General features: G+C 51.2%; 7 protein-coding genes across 7 annotated transcripts; 3 read left to right on the forward strand and 4 right to left on the reverse strand.

Annotated features, from left to right (window-relative positions):
- Positions 1-1,107: 1,107 nt before the first annotated feature.
- BU24DRAFT_346782 (DAGAT-domain-containing protein) lies at positions 1,108-2,812 on the reverse strand (the record flags this gene model as incomplete). The annotated part of the gene is made up of 2 exons (XM_033523502.1): positions 1,108-2,122; positions 2,337-2,812. The coding sequence occupies 2 exons, from the start codon at positions 2,810-2,812 to the stop codon at positions 1,108-1,110; spliced, it is 1,491 nt and encodes a 496-aa protein (XP_033384095.1).
- Positions 2,813-3,472: 660 nt separating this feature from the next.
- BU24DRAFT_184871 (uncharacterized protein) lies at positions 3,473-5,269 on the forward strand. Its single transcript, XM_033521656.1, has 2 exons — positions 3,473-3,523; positions 3,786-5,269. Exon 2 carries the CDS (start codon positions 3,893-3,895, stop codon positions 5,084-5,086), a length of 1,194 nt encoding a protein of 397 aa, XP_033384096.1. The 5' UTR covers positions 3,473-3,523; positions 3,786-3,892; the 3' UTR covers positions 5,087-5,269.
- On the reverse strand, positions 5,147-5,657 carry BU24DRAFT_461989 (uncharacterized protein; the record flags this gene model as incomplete). The annotated part of the gene is made up of 2 exons (XM_033531946.1): positions 5,147-5,193; positions 5,243-5,657. 2 exons carry the CDS (start codon positions 5,655-5,657, stop codon positions 5,147-5,149), a joined length of 462 nt encoding a protein of 153 aa, XP_033384097.1.
- A 515-nt stretch (positions 5,658-6,172) lies between these two features.
- BU24DRAFT_408950 (uncharacterized protein) lies at positions 6,173-6,912 on the reverse strand (the record flags this gene model as incomplete). The annotated part of the gene is made up of 2 exons (XM_033525889.1): positions 6,173-6,424; positions 6,505-6,912. The coding sequence occupies 2 exons, from the start codon at positions 6,910-6,912 to the stop codon at positions 6,173-6,175; spliced, it is 660 nt and encodes a 219-aa protein (XP_033384098.1).
- Positions 6,913-8,358: 1,446 nt separating this feature from the next.
- Positions 8,359-10,067, forward strand: BU24DRAFT_491969 (uncharacterized protein). Its single transcript, XM_033533860.1, has 2 exons — positions 8,359-8,589; positions 8,659-10,067. The coding sequence occupies exons 1-2, from the start codon at positions 8,429-8,431 to the stop codon at positions 9,821-9,823; spliced, it is 1,326 nt and encodes a 441-aa protein (XP_033384099.1). The 5' UTR covers positions 8,359-8,428; the 3' UTR covers positions 9,824-10,067.
- On the reverse strand, positions 10,011-10,802 carry BU24DRAFT_184893 (uncharacterized protein). The gene is made up of 2 exons (XM_033521657.1): positions 10,414-10,802; positions 10,011-10,317 (listed from the first exon to the last, which is right to left on the reverse strand). Exons 1-2 carry the CDS (start codon positions 10,658-10,660, stop codon positions 10,199-10,201), a joined length of 366 nt encoding a protein of 121 aa, XP_033384100.1. The 5' UTR covers positions 10,661-10,802; the 3' UTR covers positions 10,011-10,198.
- Positions 10,803-17,401: 6,599 nt separating this feature from the next.
- Positions 17,402-19,753, forward strand: BU24DRAFT_369652 (peptide transporter PTR2-A). Its single transcript, XM_033524405.1, has 3 exons — positions 17,402-17,662; positions 17,722-18,985; positions 19,038-19,753. Exons 1-3 carry the CDS (start codon positions 17,636-17,638, stop codon positions 19,637-19,639), a joined length of 1,893 nt encoding a protein of 630 aa, XP_033384101.1. The 5' UTR covers positions 17,402-17,635; the 3' UTR covers positions 19,640-19,753.
- Positions 19,754-20,017: the final 264 nt, after the last annotated feature.

The raw sequence follows: 20,017 nt of genomic DNA on the forward strand, positions 1-20,017 counted from the left end.
TCAACCGCCCAAACCTTCCAATATCCTATATCAAAAACGGAAAATCACATTTAAACTCAATCATCAATAACAATAACTCAAGCCCAACTACCACCTCACCCAACCTAAACATACCTCCCCATGAAATCTCTCCAACTCCAACTTCCCTGAAACATCCACCCCGACCGTCCTCCCTGGCCCCGTAGACCAGTCCGACTACGTCAGCACCCTCACCACCCACGCCGCAAAGCTTCCCGAGTCGTCCCCTCGTGTCCCCGTTGAAAGTGCCGCGCCCATGGTGAGTCGTGCGTGCGTGCGTGTGAGGTTCTTGAGCGCGTGCTCTGATGTTGAGTTGTTTCGCTTTGGGCGTCGGTATTCGCCCGTGGGCGTTGTTACTCGGTTTGTTTTCCCGTTTGCTCGTGTGCCTTGTGGCTGGTTTTGTAGCCCGCGATTTCGTTGGGAGCGGGCAGGCTGGGATGCGGTTTCTTTAGATGTTGTACGCTTGGGAAGTGCGTGGGTTTTGGTGTTGGTATTGGTGCGAGCGATGGGATGTGGCAGTCAAAGTCTGAAAGTTTTGGTAGGGGTTTGTTGGTGGATGAATGGGGTCGAGCAGGTGATGAGAGACGTAGTCAGCGTCAAGAGGTAGTCAGCGTCATGGGGAAGAAGGCGCGGATGAGACCAGTAGTTGTGGTGATGTGTTGAGCGATGGTAGCTACGATGGCGATGGGATATAGATTCACTCGGGTGATGAGAAGGAACTACCCCTAAGAGTGTATCTTTCTAATTGAGATGATTTTGTTGGCGATTATTTGCGATGTGGTGGATAGCCTGGCACTGTCTCGATACCTGAGATCCACAGGCGATTACAACATAGACGACGAGTGAATATGGCTTTGTGAAAGAATGTATGGCATTAATTCATGAAAAATATTAGTACAAGCCCCTTTTCCATCCCAGTCCAGCTGAACAATAGTGCACCAGAAAACCCCCCCTCACAGTGTGCGCAAACGCCTGATATATTCTATATACGTGGCCGTTGACTTGGTTCTTCAAGCTAGTCGACCGAAATATGGTTTAGCAAGTGAAAGAATGATGAACGATTATCATCAATGTCAGTCGAAGTTATGTTCACTCGATGAACTTCATCTCTTCGACGCGCTCTGTCGCGAACGTGTCCTTCCAATTGTCCCATAGCTTCTGCAACTCAGCGACGTACTGAGCATGCAGCTCATCGATCGTGGCCTGGTCGGGGTGCGATTCCTGCTTAACGAGGATGGGCTTGCCGACAACAATGTTGATGGGCGTTCGGTACGGCATTAAACCAACGTCATAGTTGAAAATACCACGGGCGTGAAATAGGGGAGCTGTGAACCCGAAGACGGTCTTGACTATCATCTGTAGCTTCTTGAAGAGAGGACGTTTGGTGAGGTCGAATTGGTCGTACATGTCATTCTCACCGAAGGCGACAACAGGTACAAGATCGGCACCAGACTGGATAGCAAGCTTGACGAATCCCTTGCGTCGCTTCAGAACGAGGCGTAGGTGACCTGGCCTGGCCTCTAGTGCTTCACGAGCGCCACCAACGACGATGGTGACTGCGCGTCCCATTCCCTCGCCATTTGTACCACCTCGAGACAGAATGTTCTGGATAGACTCTCGAGAAACGGAAGCAAGTCCCATTCGAAGGGCATACTCTCGATACAAGGGCAAGCGGAAGTTCGAGTCCAAGGTGAGCAGAGTATTGGTGATGCCAGGGAACAATTGTCCAAATCCTAATGCCTCGGTCGCAAAGGCAGCGAAGGCACCATGCGAGATGATTCCATGCGGATGGTAGCCAAAAATGTATTTCCTTGTAGGTTCAAGTTCCTGTGTCCGGTGCAGACGCATCGGGAAGTATGACGCGAAGAGAGACCACACTGGGAGGCGCCGGCATCGTTCGCTGCGGAAGTACAGCTCGCCGGATACGCCGGCATTTGACATTAACGCGTAGATAAGGTAGGGAACGAGAATGGGCCACAGCAACGGTATGCTGCAGAGGAAGAAAAAGAAAGCGAGGAGACCCGCGATGCTGAGGGTGTGCATGAGGACGGCTAGAGTCTGGAGGCGGCGCTTGACGGGAACGTTGAAAGGTGCCCATCGAATCCTAGCATTGTTAGCATCTTTAAATCGGAAAGGAGGAAGTGATGGAGCTTGTAAGGATTCGGGCGCATGTCATAGTGGTTGCTGAACTGCATCCTACCAAACGATGGCCTTCGATACCTGCTCAACCATCGAGACATTCCTCGATCAACATCAATGCGATCTTGGAGACGGCAAAGAGCATGAGCACGCCATTGAGAAATAGGAAATTTGCATACTTGCTCTTGTGCCACCCAGCACCCGCTTCTCTCCCAGTGGTTAATGATGGTCCGTCGTCCTGTCGAGCGTCCTTCTCATACTCGGCGGGTGGCTTCGCGCTCGTCAGAGCCCGCCCGTTGCCGTCCTGAAACTTTTCGTACACCTCAGTACTACTAATATTTTCGCCCTGTTTGCGGCCAATGGAACCGTTCGACTTTCGGGAGGAGGTGCGTTTGTGGCCTCTAGTCGGACTCTTCGGACTGCTGTCGAGCCCCTCGCCCTCGTACTGGTCTTTCTCGTCCCCGGAAGGGATTGTGATCTTTCCATTTCTCTGAATGTTTTCCACATTCTTCAGTTTTTGTTCCCTCGAATTATAGACACCAATGGGGTGCGAGCCGTTGGGAATAGCTTCTTCGGCAGCTTCGGCATAGGACTTGGGGGGAAGACTTTGGGCGTCACGGTCCTCGGGCGCGGAGGGTTCTGGATTGAGCGACATTGAGGAGGACGGGCTCGAGGTGTGGGATTGCTGTGAGAAGGAGAAATGGGAGGGCGGTGGTGTCAGTGGAGCAGCTATAGCGAGGGGTTGCTCATGATGGACGTAATCGTGAATTTGATGGGGCTCAGGGACGTCAGGTTGTTTTGTTGAGTCCTTCGTAATGCTTCTGACATCTGATTGCGCCTGGTCAGGGATGACGTCGCCCGTGCTTGTACTTGTACTTGTAAGAGGTGGAGGCTCAGGCCTGGCGGGTCCGTGCTGATGCTCGAGCTCTTGCTCTTGCTCTTGCTCCGGCTCGTGTTCGCCCTCCTCCTCTGGGTGGGATCTGGCAACGGCAGTGGCAGCAGCGACAACGGCAGCCGGAGCGACAGGGGCGGCAGGAGATGCACCAGCAGACGCAGCAGATCGATCTCCACCACTGCTACTCTTCCTGTGCGATAGCTGCAACTTGATCCTGCGCAAGGGAACGCGAAGAGAGAACTGCTCACGGATTGAGGGCATCGCTGAACATTGTCTGAAAGTCTGAGAAAAGAGTTGAATGAAGGATACACCGCTCCCTCCCTCAGCTCAAGACCGTCTCGCCAAAATCTTTGACGTCAACCTACGTGTTCAAGAATACACCTGAAAGCGGCGTAGTGTCTGTCGTGTGTCTTTGTGCTGTGACGGTGCCATAGGATAGGATAGTGGATAACTAGCACAAGCACAAGTACAGTAGGTAGGGTAGGACTGCGACTCGACTTGCCTAGCCGGCACTGCGGCTGCGCGGATCTCTTGGTGGCGTAACATGGATAATGCTAACAATTAATGTACAGCAATTTTATGCCCGTACACATTTCAGTCTCATCGTTTACTCTTCGACAAAGGTGCCTAAACCACCGGCTCTCCTGTTCTCCTATTCGTCAATTTCAAGACATGCTCCTGTCAGACATCAAATGGATTATGCGTTGACCATTACCTACTCTTTCCCTGTCAGACTGATACTCCACGGCGAATATCACCGTTGAGTCATACCTCGCCACATTTCACTCATTCATAGATGCTCTCTTCTTCTACCTGCGTTGTTGTACGTTCTTAATCGCAATGTCGTTCCAAGCGACGGCTGCGCGCTCGTCACGCATAACGAAACCAAGAAAGCAATCTGCGGCATCTGCGTTAGGACTGCGACGAACAACGTCCTCTCCATCTACAACCAGTACTCGGCGGAAGACTTCTCAGCCTACGAGATCGACTAGCTTTGCAGGTGAAGATGAAAAGTTAGATGATACCGGGGAGATTGCTTCATTGGCTGCAGACCTAAATTTCCGCGATGTACCTCAATATATGGAATACATCCGCAATAGGATGTTTCAAGATATCCCACAGACCGGCGCAGGAATGAATTCGACTAGAATTGCAGAAGTACTGAATTACAGAAAAGCCTTACCCCCCATAGTCACGATAGCACACATTGATGCTTTAAGCTCGTCATCAACCACCACCGAGCGCGAGATTGTGGAACTGGCTCAAGCTGGCGTCCTTCGTCGGGTAATCATACCCAACAGAGGCGTAGGTGCAGCTGCCGTTGGCGATGGAATTGCTTCGGTAATAGAATGGCAGAGATTAATTCGCTCCCACCCGGATCTGGATGCCGACCTGAAGGAGAAATATATCGCGGTCATGAACTCGAACCCGACGACGACGGCTATACCAAGTACAGCTTTTACACCTGCTGAGTTGTCAGCACTCACTGCATCTGGTTTTCTCACGAGTTGTGCGTCTCCGGATAATCGCTCTTCACTCTTTGCATCACCCGGGGCTGGAAGTCTAGGGACTCTCGCTTCTCTATCGTCTGCTGGGTCTCGCCATGCCGCTGGATCTCTGGCTGCTGTAGGCGGTGCCGAAGCAACAAAGCATATGGCAGGAGGTGGAATTGGCCATCGAAAGATGCCGATATCCTATTACAACTTTTCCCTTCCGCATACAGGATCGCACATGAAGCTTCTCGTCGAAGCACGCACGCATTTTCTGAGCCTCTTGAACAAATCCAAACATAAGGAGGCTCCCTTCGATATCATGCGCGAACGCTGGGACGGCGGGATCCCTGCTCAGGACCAACAGGCGAGAGCCAAACGAGCAAGGGGCGAGTTCACTGGCGTACTCCCTAGACGGACGAAGAAATGGAAACACTTTTACGGCATGCGGTTTGAGTGGATACTAGAAGAATGCGTAGGCGCAGGCCTGGTCGAGTGTTTCCAGACGGGCAGTGTGGGCTTAGCTGTGAGGACAATTACCTGATGGATTCCCTTCCATGACGCTCCTTATCTGGACTTCTCAATGCCTTTCGTGGCGACGATTCTAGACGCAGCCTTTCAATCCTGCTGCTGATGAAGTTCTTGAGAGATCTTTCAGCCATGTTAACAAGAACACTCGCCTTTGTCGCTTCTGCACAACTTGCCTTCCACATTCTCAACCTCATCCACATCTCGAGCTCCTCCTCTGCCATTATTGGCTCCTGCTTCCACCGCCCATTACTCGTCACGTTGAACGGCCAGCAGAGGAATACACTGAGCATGAAGTCCTCCGCTTCTTCGCTTTCCTCTTGAATGCCTTGAGCAAATTCACAGATCAGGACATTCAGCTTCAAGGCGCCCTGGCCCGCATATGCTGTGTATGAAAGCATGTCCTCTAGACTCGTGGGAATGGATGCACGAGGCTGGGTATGATATGGGAGATACAAAGTCGTCCACGTCTGGGGATAGTTTGGGTCGTTCGACTTCCCCGTCGGTGCAGGATAGTCGGCCGGTGGAGAAAGTTTCAGCTTCTTCGCTGGTGGTGGCATAGGCGAGCTGCTGAAGGCGCCAATCATGTTGATGGATCGAGGATTAGCAAAATCAGGGAGACACTTTCCATAAATGTGTGAGACTTTCTCTAGGAGGACTAGTCCTGGAGGGTGCCCTCAAATATGACACTGTTGAGGGTTGGAGTGGAGGTGAGCAATGCGGTGATTTCGTTCCTTTGGCAACGACGGGCACATGCGCAATAGCCGAAGTGAATATGACAGGTATCATACAATAAACAAGCAAACATTTTCTTAACATATGTACAGTTGAAGTAGGCGGCAGCCTTTGTTTCACTCGCCGTCTCGGCCTCACCCACCAGTGATAAACGCAGCCTCCCGTCTCAAAACAAACAAACAAACAAACAATCGGCCAATCTACCATCCGAACACCCAACCAAAAAAACTCCGGCCTTGATTCTTGAATCTATATACATATATACAAAATAATAATGTCACCATAACGGTCATGATCTACCAATTCACAAAGCCATTTCCCCACCATCAGATGCATAGTCATGCAACACTCCCCATCAACCTCTTTCTCACCTCGCAAAGCTCAACTCCCTCGTCCTTTCGATCTTATAATGCGCATACGGTACCCTGAACGACCGATGGTCCGAATGCAGCATGTACCGCGACGGAATGTGTCGCCACCCCGTCGACTGCGACGTGCTCCAGAACTTCCCGACGCTCTCTGGCAGCATTCGCGCGGCCCAATGCTGCGCTTCCGACGCGGGGAGGTACTGGAAGAGGACGTTGTGGTGGCCTTCCGAGTCGACAGTCACTGTGCCTCTCTACAAACAAACCAATCGTTAGCCACATATTCTCTCGTGCTCGAAGAAGAAACGGGGATGGCGACTCCACAAAAACGTACCTCCAATTCAAACTCCGCCGGGTCCTCCAGAATCTCCCTCCCATTCCCATCCACCGTCTCATTAAACCCCCTCGGACTCATATAACTCATAAAGAAAATCATCCTCGGGACCCCCGACTTCAGGCTCCGCTCCGCGTGCATCTTCTCCAGCTTCCGCGGGTAGTACTCGGAGCGCCGGTGCGTCGGGTGCAGCACGAGGATGACGTCCCGTCGGATCTTGGATAGTTGCGTGAGCGTCCATTTTATCTCGGTGGATTCGGAAGAGAGGTCGAAGGTTTCGGCGTCGAGGCCGGGAGACGGGAGGATCACGGTCGCGGAGCTGTAGCCGTAGCTTAGGAGCGCGGTGAGCAGGGCGTCGTAGCATGCGGGCGTGTTCCAGTGCCCGGGGATCAGGATGAGGGTTGCCATGTCTGCGGTGCGGTGTGGGAAGTCGAATGTTGATGGGAGGGGAGGAGGGTTTGGTGTGTAGGGTGTTCAGATGAAAGGTGGTATCGCAACGCCGGATTGTTCAGACAGTAATTCACAGATAGCGGAACGAATACACAAAAGCCAATATCTCCGGGAACGTAGCGCCCATTGAAAGAAATCAAACCTTAGAAGTGTAAAAACAAAAAGACAAGATTCCAACAAAAGGATCATAGGCGACCATTATAATCCTCGCTTATCTGCACTACTCTACACTACGTATGCCCCCGGGGACGGGAAGGGCTGAGTACACTCGTCTCCGGACGCGGAAAGCCTGTGGGTCTGCAAAGCTTGTCTTGCAATTGCCGTCGAAACCTGAGACAGCCAGCTATCAAATCGTACGGGCGATTCCAAACGAAACGAAACAACACGAGACGAGAGACCCACCATTCGCTACCTGCCGCCCGCCGGACAGCCAGGGCGGCCGCGGCGGCGGCGCGCGCGTTGCTGCATTGTGCTCGGTAGCCGAGAATGCTAGGTACGTGCGAGGACCATTGAAACGGGAGAGGACAATCTCTTTGCTTTTTGCTTTTGCTTTTCAAACAAGGCGTTGCGTGGCTTTTTGTCAGGGACGTTGACGATCGTGGTCGGGGTAATTGTATATAAATTGCCTAATGCGGAATGGGGTCACGTGCGATAGTCCGTAACGATGAATTTGGGCTTTCTGCCGCGGGTCACCGCCATGCGTGTGTTGAAGACGATCTATGTCGTATATATGCTGTGGGAGGATTGTCGTCCGGAGTGGTCGTCGTGGTGATTGTTTAAAGACCAAGTGTACGGCAGATCAGCTTGGGTGTGGGATGAAAAGTTGGGATACCAGGCACGGCGGGCAGTTTATGGACTTTGTATTGATCAGCCATAGTTCTTAGGAATGCGCAACAGCCCTTTACGTTACTTGGAGACAAGGCACTCGGATGTGTGTATGGGTACCGTCAGGTATTTGGTTCATTGGTTTATTTTGCAATATGTCTTTTGTTTTATGATGCTAAATACTGTTTGTAGACATAACCAAAATTGTCGATAAAAACGCCTGAACAGATAAACGAATAGAACAACATGGAGCAGTAAACTTCCGTAGCGTTAGTATCGTCGGCATCACACACAAAACTGTAAGATGGTAAGCACGTCATTCCCAAGCATGTGGAATCCGTAGAAAGTTGCGGGAGGAGCGGCGCGCAACGGGAACGCCATTTATATGTAAACGTGTGAAACACGTGTTTGCAGCATTCACGGATAAGCGATTCCCTCCATTCCATTATGAAATATGGATATGGGAACACGAACAAGGGTGAATCAAAAAGAGTAATCAATGTGGCCTGAGATGAAACATGACGTCACAACCTGATAATTAAATTCGAGTTAAAACAAACTGAAAGACAGCCGCAACCATATCAAACCCATCATCACAATAAAGATACCCACTGAGCACGAAAGCTTTTCCTCATATCACAAAACGAAGATGGCAGAAGTAGCAGCAGGCGCAGGCGTTGCAATAGCGGCGGAAGAAGTCGTGAGCCGCGGCGCAGAGGTCGGCTTAGCAGCATACATGATTGCAAAGCCGACGATGCCTTTGAAAGCAACCTACACCAGGATAGCGACGGCTGACGATGACCCATCACGGTAGGTAAGAGCTCTTAACGAAAAGCGACATACTCTGATCGTCAGCTGACGCCCACCACCCTCATCCAGACGATCACTCAGCCGTTCTAACCACACCCTGACCGTGATATCGAACAAAGCTTACATTTTCGGCGGGGAGACTGATCACGACGACGTTGCGAGCAACGACATCCATGCCATCACCATTGCGTCGACCGGGAAGCCGGACGTCGACTACAGCCTAATCCCAGCCGTTCCTGTCGAGACTCCCACGACCACCACCGCCGCCGTGAACGACTCCAACGTGCCCCCAGCACGAACCAAGCACGCAGCATGCGCATTCAACGACTCACTCGCCATCTACGGCGGATTCTCTACCACAGGAGACCTCCTCCGCGAGGCCTCCACCATCTGGCTCTTCCACCCCGCGCAATCAGCCTGGAGCCATCTCGACACCACCGACCTGCAATTCGGACCCGGTCCGCGGAGCTCACCCAAACTCTTCGCGACCAAAACCACCCTCATCATCTACGGCGGAAAGGGACCCAACGGCGAAGACCTGTCAGACGTGTGGCGTATCGACCCCCTCGAGCGGACCTGGGAACAGCTCCCCAACGCCCCTGTCTCGACGTCGAACGCCGCGTTCACAGAAGACGACGGCCAATTGTACCTGATATCCGGCTCTGACCCCATGAGCAGCTCGCTCCACCACATCGACCTCTCCGTGCCCGTCGAGGACATGAAATGGGACACTTTCACGTTCCCGACGAACCCAGTGGCTCCTGGTCCCCAGCCTCGCCACGACGCGGGACTGCTTCCGATCACGACGGGATACGGCCGCAGGTATCTCGTGTACTTCCTCGGTTCGAAGGAGAAGCCGAAAGATGCTCTGCCTCCCCCGCCTGAGGACGACACGCACGACGTGACGCAGTGGAGCGACATATGGACGCTGCAGATCCCGTCAAGCAGCCTGCAGCCACAGGCGAGCCTGAGCTTCAGCAAGGCGATCAAGCCCGCGAAGATCAAGGACGCGATCAGGTCTGCGCTAGGCGTCGAATCAGGCCAGCATACTTGGGCAGAGGCCGTCGTCCAGCCGCCGCCTGACTTTGAGATTCCGGAGGGTAAAGTGCATCCGGGGCCAAGGGGGTTCTTTGGCGCTGACGTTGCGGGGGATGGGTGTACGGTGGTTTTCTGGGGTGGGCAGGATGCTAAGGGGGAGAGGGTCGGTGATGGGTGGACGGTGAAGCTGGAGTGAAATCTTTTCGCTGTCATGTGGTTTGTGATCGGGAAAGACGGAGGGAATGTCTCAAAGGCGTTGAGGTGTTATGGGTTTAGGAGGCTTAGTCCACATCACATTGTCACCAAGAATTGCACACATAATGTATTCCCGGGAAGACTTGATTGCTACTATGTAAAAGGAAGGTTGAAACTAAGGAAAAAAAGTGGCAAGTGCCATAATGAAGAAGAAGGAATGTCCAATTGAATTGGTTTCCACAATTGCCCACATATTTCGTAGTCCCCTCTCACTACCACCTCAACCCCTCATCATCACTTCGCCACTACCATTGCAATACTCCACTTCAATGGCCTGGTCACGTCTCTCACGCGCTCAGCGATCGAGGCGAATCGCTCAGAGGAAGCGGTAGGACTTGAACTGGCCAGCACGGCATCCAACGTCGGTGGGCTTGACGTCGTAGAAGGTGACGCCGGTGCCGGTCTCCTGGCAGTCAGGGCTATTGAAGACGCGGACTGGAAAGCACGATATAGTCAGCACATTGGTCTTGTAAACTCTATTCTCTGCAAAAGGAAAATGGGATTGTAGAGGAGGGTTAAGGGATGACTCACGAGTGCGGACGGTGGTGTGGGGATCGTAGAAGATGCTGCCGTATTGGAGGTTGAGGTTGTTGTTGACGCAGGCGGTGGGGTTGTCGCCCTCAACGAAGACGTAGTCCTCGAGCCATGGGCCCTGGCAGCCGCCTCCGCCGAAGTAGCGGGCGTAGATGGTGTTGACCTGGCGCTCCTCGATGACGGGAGCGGCCTGGGTGCCGACGGCGGCGAGGACGAGAGCGGCGATGGCGGTGGAGAACTGCATTTTGGAAGGTGGGTTTTTGGGATGTCTGAAAGACTTTGAGTTTGGAAGTGATTGAGAGAAGTGGTGAAGATGGAAGATTGAGAACTGTGGAGTGGTGGATGAGAAGTTTGGACGGTGGTTATTGTCTTTTTATATTCGTTTTCGTGCAGCTTGGGCGACTTGATATGATGCTCCCTGTTAATATCTCATCTTCGAGATGCACAGAATCGTTTAGGAGGACAGTCGAAGGCTTGACAATACGAACTATGCGGTGAGCTCCGGACGAATAGAAGTTCCAATTCGTGGTCACGGGTAGGTGGAATGGTCATCATCAGCATCATGGCTCTGTGACGGACATGCATCGTATGCAGGCAGAAGTCTGTTGAAGTTGAACGTAGGATTCAGCACTGCTTCACAGCCATTGCTGTTCCAATTCAACCAATGCACGGCCAGCATTGGAGCATCTTGCGAGCACCGCGGCGTCCACCGTGGAGGACAATGCTTCTTGACGAACATGTTGGTGTGATGGGAATCAGTGCGTCACTGGCAGAAGGCAAATGTAAGCACAAGCAGTAATCTTGCGTGGGATTTCGAGGCAATGCTTAGCTATGTGACCTTGGAATATTCTTCTTCTTCTTCTTTTCTTCGTTCTTGCCGTATGAATCGATTTGAGGTCGGTTTTCTTAGTGCAAAATGATACTACTATGCTCGCGAGTAGACTTTACCCCTTCGGATATTAAATATGTCCTCGACAGAGCATGTTGTTGGAGTAAAGTTGAAGCGTTAATCTAATAAGGTTGCACATCCACTGCCTAGTCGTGACGCTACAGCAGGTAGCCTTGCGGGCCGACACCCGATGCATGGCGCTTCCTCCCACCGTGAACGTACTCAGCTACCATAGAATCAGCATTGCTGATGGATGATCATTGGTCCGGTCCATCCGTGCGATTCGTGACCACTTGCGTGGCGGTGTTGAAGTGTGAGATTGTAGCCTTTGCTGTCCTATGCCTGTTCGTTCTCGGTTCAATATGTATGCTCAATCAAACCCTTTGTAGCTAACAGGAAATGATACTTGAAATATGATTGGTCGATGGCCGTTAGGGAACTGCGATGCTTGCTTCGATTGGGGTATTAATGGTGAGATGCATTATATGTGATGATGCACAAGCCGCAGGATACACCTAGATTGGCCATTGGATCCGCGCTAAGGGGCATACATAGGGTCTAGCCTCTTGTGTTGGCTTACCCCAGGTCTTAACCACATACTTTTTTATAGGCTTGGAAATTGACATTTGTAAACAATAATTGTTGCTCATGGTGATCTGCTTGAGACGATCGGAATGAGCTACTTGGGGCGTAGTCGAAGAGAAGATAATGTGCTGACAGGCACAACGGTCAATGTCCACAAGACTGGACAGCAGGACGTAAAAGCGGCCAGTCTGACATGCACGTAAAGCAATGAGGCTGAGAGTCGCTTTCGCTGACCTGCCAAGTTTCTCCTGCATGATCACGGTCACACGGCGCACGGTGCAATGCAGAGAAGCTACTTCTAGAAGCTCTTGTTATGATTCGACATCGGGCGATACCCAGATGTGTTTGGCGACTCGGTGAGATTGGCATGCATCATGCATGGGATCATGCAGCCTTCGATCTTGCTGGTACGTGTTCCTTTTTCCTCATTTTAGACTGTGGTCGAGCGGACGTCAGACAATTTGATCCGTCTTTTGTGAAATCGATGATCGTCAAGCTACTGTGAACTTACATGTATATACTATAGATAGTCGTATCTATGGTCGATTCAGAATCTATGATCAAACCAGCCGTAGGCAGCGGCCATTGCGTAAATTTGGTGAACATCGTACTTCGCGAAATATGAGGACCCATACTATAGGCTACAGAGCAGATTCGAGTGTCATCCTCGATGTCCAAAGATCGCCGGATCAGTGGAAGCTTGTAAGCGACGCCGCCACCATCACTCTCGCAGGATCATCTTGTTTAGCTCGTTGTCGTAGTCAGGTGGTCGAACGCTAAGATGTGTAAATAGCCGTCGTGCCCTCGCTATGGCTTCTGTCTGACTTAGTAGATGTATATTATACTGAATGAAGAACTGCGGCGAACGAGATGAATCCGCTCTGCGTAAATAGTCATAGTTATTCGCAAGACAGTAGAAGGCGCAATGCTATTACTGATCCTTCGGGGTCCCTTGAAGATGGAACTGATGGAATAGTGCAGGCGAACGACCACTTCCCTAGCCTGAGCTGAGGATGATGATTAGACTGATGTCTTTAAGCCGCAGTCAAGACGTCTTCGCTAAAAGAAATGTGGGCTCCGTTCCAAGACAGGCGTCCCAATATCACAAGAAAGATGAACACGTATGCCCCTGTTGCCGGTGACTTGTTAACCCTGAGCGAAATCTTGGGAACGAGTATCTGAGACCGCAAGCCGAAAGATTTGTTCATGAAAGCACATAAAGTAGGAAGGAAAAGAAAGAGAAGTAGTCGGTATCGTCGCGAAAAAGGTTATCAACCTACGAACGAACGGAAACAGTCTGCCACTTTTGCATGCAGTTATCGAGTACCTGAGATGGCTGAGGTGATGTTTACCCAACTAAATGGCGTGGCGTAGGCTTCTCCACGAAAGACAAGATGATCGATTGAGAACGACTGTTCTAAGATGAATGCTCAAGGCTCGAATGAAAGTGGTCGCATGGCCCTTTGAAGTCAGACCTCGGTGCGAAGTCTTACCGTTTCAGTACCTAACTCTGTCGATCCAGCACTGACTTCTACATTTGAAGTCCAACTTGAACGTGACAACGCTGTCCTTAGCATGGAAAATGTTGTGCAGATCACCAGGTCCAGATTCGAGACAGAGATAGTTGCCCCGAAGCGATAAGATAACGGGTCGAATCCAGGAAACATAGGATCATCGCTCATGCGCGAGCGCGCTATTCATGTGCGATAATTTCTAAGAATTACGCGGATGAAGCGACGAATCAAAGATGAGAGTAACGGACGCGGGGTTTCAGTCACAATGTCCGTCGCGGATACAGATGATCGCCAGTGTCGGCCATTCCGGAACCGTTATTATAATGGCCATTGTCGAAGTAGGAAGGACATGGTAAATGTTGCTTCAACGGAACTCTCTCACCATGCACCATTCTTTTTGCCATTAGCCTCGGGTACCCCAGCTTACCCCTCGCAGTCTAGTGCTAGCAAATCCGGAGTGCGGTATACCAGGCTTTAAAGCGTCGGACGGTGCCGAGTAAGAAGGAATAGGGGATTGTGGGGTTCGGTATTGGAAGTATAACGGATAACGCCGGCTGATGTACCTATTAGATTGGATAATATTCCTCTGGGTAGTGGCGGAAAGGTAATTGAAGCGAAGCTCACTCCGGGGGATTGCTCGGTTGTCAAAGTGAGTATTGATTCAGGCATCTCATAGTAACTTGAATTGAAATTTATGGAAAGTTGCCTGAAACACTCAAGATGAGCCCCGAGTAAGGAGATAACAGGGGCGGACAGTGAAGTTGATGCAAAATGTTGTCAAATGCGAAAGAGGAATACCGATTAGAAATTGTCGGGGGACGGAGGTGATGATCAATAAGAATGCAGAGCTTGGGCCTACTTGAAATTGTGTATTGTAGTCGGATAGTTCGACTTTGTAAAGCACGGTCTTTTCGACATGTAGACTGTAGGTATGCATGGCCTGATGGACCTGGAAACAAGTGGGTATGGTAGATAGAAAGGCCTATGTCTATCGAGTTGTTGTTGAGCAATAGATATGAGGCTATGAGTCTATGACCGAATCTGTTGGAAAGACGTGATAAAGGATTATTGGATAGAGGGGCGAAATTGTATGTTTCCAGGCCACCGGCCGGTTTGGAAGCGATGTTTTGGGTTCGTATGTTCGTATCCTCTGCATTGTACGAGGAAATCCGTTTGTCAGATAACCTTAATTCTGACCATACGAGAACCCTGTGGTCGGCGCGGATGACATGCCGAAGATAATGACAATAAATATATCAAATAGGCGGTGGATTATTTGAGGGTCAACATTCATGGTGGAGACACAGTGGAATTGAACAGATGATTCAATGTGTTCTCCGTGACAATACGGGAATTAGCTGCTCTAGCCACGGGCAGCCTTGTCCTTGGGAATAGTCTAAGACTGTCTAGGTAGGTAGCCATGTGCTGTAATCTGTAGTATGGAACTTAAATAGCAAGCGCGTGGTTGAATGGTTGAATACGGCACAGTGGCCATTCCTTACAAGTTCATGAACGAGAGGAAGTTGAGCAGTAGGCGTGATTCAGTTAGTGAGTAAAAGGGGCGAGCAAGGGGTGACATCGGCTATTACTAGTGGCAAGGCGTTCTGGGGTTTGTAGAAAGGAAACAGCGCGATTGGACGCCGTGAGATAAAATCAGTACACAGTAACTAGTGGCACAGCGACACTGTGTAGAAAGACAGCAACAAGCTGTGGTGGCAGGCGAAAGCGTCGAAGCTCCATGTACTGTGTACTTGTACTATGCGACTTTTCTAATAGCTGAGTCAAAGAGATTTGCATTGCTCATCGCAGCCACCGAGATTGTTCTCTATTCGTGCCGTGCGCGCACTCAGAGAATCTCGTTGTAGTGAACAGTGCAACGCAGATTTTTTTTTTTCTAGCTGTTCTTGCGTCAGAACCGTTGAATATCACAACAGACGACTTTGGATGAGCATAGCATGAGATGTGTTTGGCCTTGTTCTAAGTATTGGCCGTGAAATCCGATTACCAGGACAAAGGGTCTGGCATGGGCATGGCCCAACCGAGGGTACAGGCTGACAGGCACCGCACAGTAGAGCACACGCGACATGTGCAAGGTCCACGATGCGAGTTGCCAGCTGGGATTGTCAGGGTGCGTGTCTCGGATTGGGTACGCACATGTGCCCATTTGTAAAAAGAATTCTATCGGGACGGCCGAGAGACGTTCCTGGTAAGTAATAATAATTGACCATCGCAATAATGGAAGAATGCGAATTGGTTCGTTTCACTGCTGGTCTTGGCTTCGCGATGGTTGTCGTGTTGTAAAATGTGCTACAACACCTCCAAACCGACATTGTACCGCTCGTAACGGTCAACCACAACGCTGTTATCTTCATGGTTCGGATTGTCTCTCGAACATGTGGAATTTCGAAGATTTTTCACCATGGTCTGATTTAATTGGGGCGAAAGTGCGCTGATAACGCCCAGCCACCAAAATCGAGGATTCCCGCGATGCATCCAATGTTGGGTACACAACCGCCCTCCTGGAGTCTTGGTGCCGACGGAATGGAAGTTTGGCATCATTTGTCGTGAAGGTTAATGAAAATTAAGCGTAGCAGGCGTTAGTCCCCGTCTTGTTCAAAGTGCTTCTGTTGGCTTGAGAATCGGCGCCATGGTCTAGGCCAAGAAACCCCAAGACCCCAAAGGCACCCCAAATCTTCGTATTTTCCAGGCTCCTGCCTCATTGGGAATTGCGCGAAACCAACCTGATAGTGGAGGGGAATCGCTCTTGTGCAATTCGCAAAGCGTCCCTCTTCGCCTCAGACTCACATGTTTGGAGCCTATTCTTTTCCAGTGGTAAGGTTTCCCGTCTACAGCGAAGTCTGAGTCGCTGTGAGAAGGCGAATAAGTGGGCGGGATTGTCGAAGGACCATCAGTAACCATTTGCCGATACCCACGCAGAAATCGTGTTGGAATCCTGGTGGCGTCCCAATGGAATCGCACTGATATTGCAGTTGCGATTGCGACATCCGGGCCCGGTGGCCAATGGGTAGAGAGCAGGTCATATCAAATGTTTAGCACGGAATACTGGTCGGTATATCGTAGCGTTCCCAAGGATGGCCATCCAGCCCACTCCGTCATCTTGCAAGCGCCGCAACAGCCTTCCGCAGCCACACAGCACAGGGAAAAGAAGTCTTGATTGTCTTGTGTTTCTTGATCTAACGACCTGTATCTTGGAATCTCGCCCTTGTCCTTCTGCCAGGAGATGATGTGCAAAGCTTCTTCTGGCCCTTATCGCTGGAATTTGCGAATGCGCCCCCTTGTACGATGCAGGCCCGAGGCATCTTGTCGAGGCTTGTTGGTTTCCCCTTGTTGGCCTCGTCGGTCTTGAGGTTGCTTGTCGTTGTTGTGGAGCTTAAGTGTTTAGTCTAGATCTTGGCTACCGGGGGCGCATCTCGGTGTTGATACCCGAAAGTGCATGGCGTCTCCATCGAAAGTGGCAAGAGAGATCGCTGGGGGAAATTCATCGACCTTCTGCATAGATAAGTAGACGAGAGACGATGATGGTTGTGGGTTAGCGGACGGCGTAGACGGCGTAGACGAGGCAGGTTGGTGGAGACATCTAACGTGGGAGATGAGAGATGAGAGGTTGTAGTGGTTTGAGGCTTTGGAGGGGGGTTAATTGGTGAGGGAGAGGTACGAAGGGTGGAAGGCTCCTTCCCGATTGGGGCAAACTGGGGGCGGGCCAGACCATAACGAATACAGTAGACGCAGTTGACACACAGTACGGCCAGTACGGAGTATCATACCAAACCACCAAACCTACGAGGCTACGAGAGAGATCAGGGCGCTAAACAATTCATGTTCACGTTCATGTCAAATGATTGATTCCATTCTAACGGCATAAACGGGAACTACGGGGGGTCCATTGGGGCCCATTGCAGCTCATCACCAACGGTACCATACCAAAGGTGGAAGTCACTTTCGTTTCCCACCACCCACCACCGTGCCACCACCCACCGTATCGTATCTGTCTGTCTGTGTGTACCTAGGTAGGTATACACTCAACACCCTCTCTTCCCTTCATTATACTTCACATCTCTATATTAATACTCCCTCCCCTCTCCCTCCGTCTACTTTCTTTTCTTTTCTGTGTCGCTCTCCACCACTCTTTCTAACCCCCCTCCCATTCTTTCTTCGACCCGGACCTTCGTCCATCTTTTCTTCTTGCAGTAGAAGCAAGCAAGCATACAAGATGCCTATCGGTGACGACGACGTTGTTGTATGTTCTCCAATATCTAACCTCATATCCTATCACCAGATCGCTAACTTCCATTGCAGCAGGCCGTTGGCTTGGACCCCACTGCCCTCGACCACTCTGGCGACCCCCAGCGCAAGCACCCAGAGCAGCACCAGGCCGTTCCTCCTGCCTACCTTCACTCCGAGGGCAAGGCCACTCTCCAGGACAGCTACCTCGACGATGAGTCTCTCCCCACCGAGGAGGAGCTCCGCACTCTCCCCAGGGTCCCCGCCGCCATTCCCTGGAGGATCTACACCATCGCCTTCGTCGAGCTTGTCGAGCGTATGTCCTACTATGGTACCACCGCTGTCTACTCCAACTACATCGCCAAGCCGAGAACGACTCCTACTGGAGCTGCCCTCAACCCTGACGATGCCGATGCTCAGCCGGGAGCTCTCGGTCTCGGAAAGCAGGTCGCCTTCAGTTTGACCACCTTCAATGCTTTCTGGGTTTACGTCTGCCCTCTCCTTGGTGCCTGGATTGCCGATACTTACTTGGGACGTTTCAAGACCATCGTCTACTCCGTCATTATCGCTGAAATCGGTCACGTCATCCTCGTTGCTTCCTCCGCTCCCTCTGTTTTGGCCAATCCCAACAGCGCTCTCGGTGCATTCATCGTTGGTTTGATCGTCATGGGTCTTGGAACGGGAACTTTCAAGCCCAACATCTCCCCCCTCATTGCCGAGCAGGTTCCTCAGGAGAAGATGCGTGTCGAGGAGAGGAACGGAGAGCGTGTCATCGTTGACCCCGCTGTCACCATCACCCGTATCTACAACTGGTTCTACCTCTTCATCAACCTTGGTGCTTTGGCTGGTCAGTTGGGCATGGTGTACGCCGAGCGATACGTTGGTTTCTACCTCGCTTACCTCCTCCCCACCGCTTTCTTCCTCCTCTGCTTCCCTGTTCTTTTCTTCTGCAAGAAGACCTACATCCTCAGCCCCCCTGCTGGCAACGTCCTTGGCCCCGCCTTCAAGTTGTTGTTCAGCGCTCTCGGCAAGGGTTTCTCTGTCAACCCTGTCGCCACCTACAAGAACTGGACCAGCGGCAACCTCTGGAACTCTGTCAAGCCCTCCACTCTTGGAGCTAACAAGCCCAAGTGGTACACCTTCGACGATGCTTGGGTTGATGAGGTCGCTCGTGGTTTCGGTGCTTGCAGTGTCTTCTTCTGGGTTCCCATTTTCTGGTTGGCCTACAGGCAGATGGATTCCAACTTGACCCAGATGTGCTCTACCATGGCTCTCCACGGTATTCCCAATGACTTGCTCTCCAACTTCGACCCCATTGCCATCATCATCCTTGTTCCCAGTAAGTTGTTCTTCTCCACCATATATGGTATATCTTCTAACAGTCGATTCAGTCATGGATACTCTTGTCTACCCCTTCCTCCGTAAGCGTGGTATCAACTTCAGCCCCATCAAGAAGATCACCGCTGGTTTCATCTGTGGTGCTCTCTCCATGGTCTACGCTGCCGTTCTTCAGTACTACGTCTACAAGACCTCTGGATACTACGACACCCAGGACCCAGACTACAAGTCGCCCATCAACGTTTGGGCTGTCATTGGCATCTACATTCTCGTCGCTATCTCTGAGATTTTCGCCTCTGTCACTACCCTCGAGTACGCTTTCACCAAGGCACCCAAGAGCATGAGGTCTTTGGTCCAGGGTGTTCAGTGCTTCACCACTGCCTTCTCTGCTGCCCTTGCCCAGGCCTTCACTCCCTTGACCCTCGACCCCCATCTCGTCTGGAACTACGGAAGTGTTGCCATCATCTCCTTCGTTACTGGTGTTGTATTCTACATCACTTACCGCACCATGGACAAGAACGAGGACAAGCTCAACTTGCTCCCCACTGGTCAGATCGGTTCCGCCGCCCAGGCCGAGGATCTTGAGAGGCGTCTCAGCGTTGCCGCCGAGAAGGGCCCCGTCGCAACTGGTGAGAAGGTTCCCGAGAAGTTGTAAATCAACCCACTCTCCATAAAAGTCGCAAGCATGATGGACAGCTCCCGTGAATAAAAGGTGGATGCTCCAAGGGGACGACCATAGCTAGCATAGGATTAGCTTGCGCTCTGATCTTAGCTCAAATCTTAATATAATACTCTACTTCAATTCTCTCCCCGCTCTACAATCACTAATCTATTTCTTTACATCCTTTAAACAACAAATGTAAGGCTAGCCCCTGCATAATCTACTTCTATCATACTAGAATTGGCATTCATAGCCAAAGCTCAATACCTAAGAATCAATGGCATTATTCCAATCACCATCACCCTCTCCCATGTAATATTTCACGTGTGCGTGTGCGTGGGTGATCCTCGGTCGTAGACCAAGCCCCCAACA

Source organism: Aaosphaeria arxii, assembly GCF_010015735.1.
Source record: "Aaosphaeria arxii CBS 175.79 unplaced genomic scaffold BU24scaffold_4, whole genome shotgun sequence".
NCBI lineage: Eukaryota > Fungi > Ascomycota > Dothideomycetes > Pleosporales > Aaosphaeria > Aaosphaeria arxii.